The 5,452-nt window shown below is 37.5% G+C and overlaps 1 protein-coding gene across 2 annotated transcripts in view; it reads left to right on the top strand.

The window, feature by feature from the left end:
• The window catches only part of UEVLD (UEV and lactate/malate dehyrogenase domains), a 72,944-nt gene that overhangs the window by 22,350 nt on the left and 45,142 nt on the right, over positions 1-5,452 (top strand). For both annotated transcript variants that reach the window (XM_011937469.1, XM_011937468.1), the window contains one exon: positions 1,561-1,696. In XM_011937469.1, coding sequence (XP_011792859.1) covers positions 1,594-1,696 — 103 coding nt within the window. In that variant the 5' untranslated portion in view covers positions 1,561-1,593. The remainder of the gene's footprint in view (positions 1-1,560; positions 1,697-5,452) is intronic.

Genomic DNA, 5,452 nt, shown 5'->3' with positions numbered 1-5,452 from the left:
AGAGAGAGACTCCGTCTCAAAAAAAAAAAAAAAAAAAAATTATTTAATGCACACTTGTCAAATGTGTATTTGTAGTACCAATGTTACCTTTTTATTTTTTGTTTTAGATGTAAGAGCGTGCTCATATGTTAGGTACTTACATAAATTGTTACATTAGTTTTTCTTATGTAATACCTTTTTGTTTATTTATGTGGTTCAAATATGTTCTTTCCTTAAAAAAAAAAAAAGTACTGCAGCACCTTTAAGTTCCACATGCAGTTGGAATTATAATTATGTAGCATAATTATATAGAACTTTGGAGCTAGAAGTAATCTAGAGGTCATCTAGGCCGGGGATTGCAGTTTCTCCAAGAGATTCAGAGGGCCGCGTTAGGCCTATAGAATTTGTTTGAACAGCACAGTTCGTTTTGTTTTACCTTGTTTTGTTTTGTTCTTAATGTAAATTTGAATGCCTATTGGCATGCTCTTTTCAATTTGCCACAATAACCGTCTCTCCAGATTTTCTTATACTTGCCAGCTTCACACATTTAATGTTGTCTGCTTGGTCCCCAAAGGTATTTGAATTCTTGGCCCTAATAGCCTCATCTCCTTACTTTATAAATAGTGAAACCCACACTCTGAGAAATTAAGCACTTTAAAAATGAGCATACTACTAAATATTGCTAAGAAAAATAATAAACATCTGTTTTACACTCACGGCTTATAGTTTGCATTCATTGACTCATTTATTGCTCATAACAACCATTTGGGATTTATTATTCACATTGTATTACTGATGACACTGAAGCTCAGATAGGTTAGTGAATTTCATCAAGGTTGCTTAACCAATTACATTAAAAGAATATAGTACCAGATTAGATAGTATTTTATCAGTGTTAATTTTCTGATTTGATAATAGTTAAAAGGAAAATGTCTTTTTCTTTTAGGAAATGTACATTAAAGTACTTAGGGGTAAAAGGACATCATGTTTGCAGTTTACTTGTTCAGTTCAGAAAAACTAGAGAAAGGAAGACTAAACAAGCAAATGTGATAAAATGTTAACATTTGAGTAATCTGGGTGAAGAGTATATGTCCTATTTTTGCAACTTTTCTGTAAGTCTGAAATTATTTCAAAATGAAAGTTAAAAAAAAAAAAGTTTCCAAACCTAGGTATTAGGCTATTAATTCTACTATTTATGCTATTTTTCTACTTTTGGGAAATGTTGAATTAGCATTTCTTCTTCCTTTATTTTTCAGTTAAAAGTATTCAATAATTTTTCAGTGAAAAGCATTGCAACAGTTAAAAGTATCATATAATTTGTATGATGGTTTTCAAAAAATGAGAACATGATTGAATACTTCTTTTTGACTAACTCTAAAAGACTGTATAGGTTAAAAGTTTTTTTGTTTGTTTTGTTTTGAGATGAAGTCTCACTCTGTTGCCCAAGCTGGAGTGTAGTGGTGCAGCCATAACTCACTGCATCTCAGACTCCTGGGCTCAAGTGATACTCCTGCCTCAACAAAGGTAGTATTGTTCAGCAACATTTTTGTGTAACTTTTCTGTTTTTTGTGTATTCTACAGCCTAAATCTGTCATTGTTGGATTAATTAAAGAAATGATTGCCAAGTTTCAAGAGGAACTTCCCCTGTATTCTCTACCATCATCTGATGAGGCACGGCAGGTAGACTTGCTAGCCTATATTGCAAAAATCACTGAAGGTTTGTATATTTGTCAGACCGATTGTCTTGAGAGTTATGAGTTACCAGTTTCTCACAAAAATCATTTACTTTCTGCCACTTGATTTTTATAAATAAATTTGTGTGCATATGTACATCTGTTTTTGAAATAAGAAATTCCTGTGCCTCAGGCCAGGCACAGTGGCTCACCCCTGCAATCCCAGGACTTTGGGAGGCTGAGGCAGGCAGATCACCTGAGGTCAGGAGTTCGAGACCAGCTTGGCCAACATGGTGAAACCCCATCTCTACTAAAAATAAAAAAATTAGCTGGGCGTGGTGGTGGGTGCCTGTAATCCCAGCTACTTGGGAGACTGAGGTGGGAGAATCACTTGAACCCGGGAGGCAGAGGTTACAGTGAGCTGAGATTAAACAGCTGCCCTCCAGCCTGGGCAACAGAGCAAGACTCCATCTCAAAAAAAAAAAAAAAAAAAAGAGAGAGGGTGTTGCTCTGTTTCCTAGGCTAGAGTACAGTGGTGTGATCATAGCTATCTGTAACCTCAAATTTCTGGGCTCAAGCATTCTTCCTGCCTCAGCCTCCTGAGTAGCTAGGACTACAGATGTGCACTACCACACCAGGGTCTTGTTTTGTCGCCCAGGCTGGTCTTGAAGTCCTGGACTCAAGCTATCCGCACATTTTGGCCTAGCAATGTATTGTCTTAAGATCACACCTATCTAAACTTTGTTTACATCCAGCTGAAGTTACGTTCTCATGATGTAATTCCTTTAAATCTGAGGACTTTGTGTCAGGAATTTGGACTCTTCAGTGCTGAATTACTAAAAGCTAGATGTGCAGGGTAGGAGTCAAGGTATTTGCTGATGGGAAAGAGGGAAGGAAGAAGAGACTAGTGAACTAGTGGTGAAATCTTATCATTTAGACACAGGAATCTGAGTCACCAATTGCTTTGCCAGTCATGGGCTGTTAAAATGCATGAATACTGCTGGGGAGGGGTATTAGTGGAGGCAGATCCTTGATCAACCAGGGGAATACTTTCAATAGACATTTTTTGTTTTGTTTTTTGAGACAGAGTCTTGGGCTGTCACCCTGGCTGGAGTGCAATGGTGCAATCTTGGCTCACTGCAGCCTCCGCCTCCTGGGTTCAGGCGATTCTTGTGCCTCAGCCTTCCAAGTATCTGGGATTACAGGTGCTTGCCCCCATGCCCAGTTAACATTTTGAATTTTTAGTAGAGACGGGGTTTCACCATGTTGGTCAGGCTGGTCTCGAACTCCTGACCTCAAGTGATCCACCCACCTCGAAAGTGCTGGGATGACAGGCGTGAGCCACCATACCTGGCCTTCAATAGACATTTCTTTCCTTTTCTTTAATGTGTAGTGATTAATGTAGGAAGCAACTCTTATCAGGATTTGGGCTGCCACTCTGGCTATATTAGTAAACATTTTTGAAAATTTGATTTTTTTTTTTTTTTCTTGAGCGGCAGGGTGGATGACTTGGGCGTTGTTTTGTTTTGTTTTGTTTGAGAGGGAGTCTCGCATTGTCGCCCAGGCTGGAGTACAGTGGCGTGATCTCAGCTCACTGCAAGCTCCGCCTCCCAGGTTCACGCGGTTCTCCTGCCTCAGCCTCCCGAGTAGCTGGGACTACAGGCACCTGCCACCACACCCAGCTAATTTTTGTGTATTTAGTAGAGACGGGGTTTCACCGTGTTAGCCAGAATGGTATCCATCTCCTGTCCTTGTGATCTGTAATTAAACTTACTCAAGTGTTGTACCAGTGCTCTAAAAGGAACATATTTCCAATGTGAATGTGGATGAAATGGGAGGAATAGACCTCAATTAACATTAATCCTTTATGTGTAAACCTGACTAGACTACTCATTTCTTTTCTTTTCTTTTTTTTTTTTTTTTGAGACAGGGTCTCACTCCATCACCCAGGCTAGAGTGCAGTGGCACAATCATGGCTTAATGCAAACTTGACTTCCCGGGCTCAAGTCATCTGCCCATCTCAGCCTCCCCAGTAACTGGGACTGTAGGTGTGTGCCACCACACCCAGCTAATTTTAAAATTTTTTGTAGAGATGGGGTTTCTACATGTTGCCTAGGCTGGTCTCAAACTCCTGGTCTCATGAGATCTGCTCCCAAGTGCTGGGATTATAGGCTTCAGCCACCATACCCAGCCTACTCATTTCTTAAAATGCCGCCTAGCTATATCATGAGTATAATGTGTGTGTTTTATTATTGTTTGAAGATATGTTTCTTTTGTCTCAAATAGGTAATACATATAACATACCAATTCGTTTCTGGATTTTGGATTCTCACCCTTTTGCTCCGCCTATTTGCTTCTTGAAGCCAACTGCAAATATGGAAATCTCAGTCGGAAAACATGTGGATGCTCAAGGCAGAATATATTTGCCTTATCTCCAAAACTGGAGCCATGTAAGATCAATTTGGATTTTCTACAGAAAGCTTTTTTTTCTTTTTAATACTTATAATTGATTCTGCCGATACAAATAGGTGTGATACTGCATTTTCTTTCAATGATATTCTTCATGTGGTCTTTGGAATTAATTTGAAATTGAGCTGTCTAGGCTTGCCCAAGTCCTAGAACCCTGATGACAACTGCCTGTACAAAGCTGCTCCCTCCAGGTTTTGGAGCCAGCTGTTGTTTGCTCCCTGTCTTTTTATAGTTGTTTCCCACTTGAGAAAGTACAGGAAGAACTACTAGCAAGTAATTGGGGCATTATTTCCAAGTCCCTTCCTATTACAGATTTTTGTGTAATATATATTTATTTGTAGTTTTGCCTGTTTTTGACTTTCATATAAGTTGAATCATACAGTATGTAATCTTTTGTGACATGCTTTGTTTTAACCAATATTAAGTTTTAAAAAGTCATCCACATTGATCTATATAACTGTAGTATTTGTTTTATGTCCTCATGTTATATAATTTTGTATTCTTCATTTTTCATTGACCATTATATTGAGCATTTCTCCATGTAAAACTATTTTCAAAATACATGGTTTTTAATGGTTGCCTGATGATCCAGCATAAGGATGTTGCGTATTGTATTTACAAATTGCCCTATTGTAAAACATTTAATGATTAACCTTTTTAAATGTGAATGTTTGTATATATCCAATATACATTTGATAATTTCCTAATGATAAATCTCTTGGAGTAGAATTATTGGATCAAAGATTTTAAATATTTTCAAGATTTTCTTATATATTACCAAATTGGCCTCCAAAAGGGTACACCGAATGATACATTTCTATAATCAGTAGAAATCCGTGTAGGAGGGTACCTATTTTACAGTACCTTTTCTCTAATAGAAGATATTATCCTTAAAACAAACCTTTGCTTATCTTCTATACATTGGTTTAGATGATGTATTCTCTCATTTTTGTAATTTAAAAATTTTATAAAAGGATAATTTATAATATGTTTATATGTACCCAGAAAGCTAGTAGGGCTGGGTATGTTGGAGTCAATTGAGGTTGGAGTAAAGACTGTAGGATTATCACTTCTTATTTTATAGACAGCTTATTAAAAGGTGTATAATTGTAGATGCATTTTACTTTGTTTTATGTTTTTCTATATTTTTATATAGAAAACATTTAAAAAGAAGAAAAAAGAAATAGAAAAACAAAGGACAGCCGGGCGCGGTGGCTCACGCCTGTAATCCCAGCACTTTGGGAGGCCAAGGCGGGCAGATCACAAGGTCAGGAGATCAAGACCATCCTGACTAACACGGTGAAACCCCGTCTCTACTAAAAATACAAAAA

This window comes from Colobus angolensis, unplaced genomic scaffold (assembly GCF_000951035.1).
Source record: "Colobus angolensis palliatus isolate OR3802 unplaced genomic scaffold, Cang.pa_1.0 Scaffold164, whole genome shotgun sequence".
Classification (NCBI taxonomy): domain Eukaryota; kingdom Metazoa; phylum Chordata; class Mammalia; order Primates; family Cercopithecidae; genus Colobus; species Colobus angolensis.
Note: the sequence above shows the minus strand (reverse complement) of the source record. Positions and strands in the feature narration are given on the sequence as shown.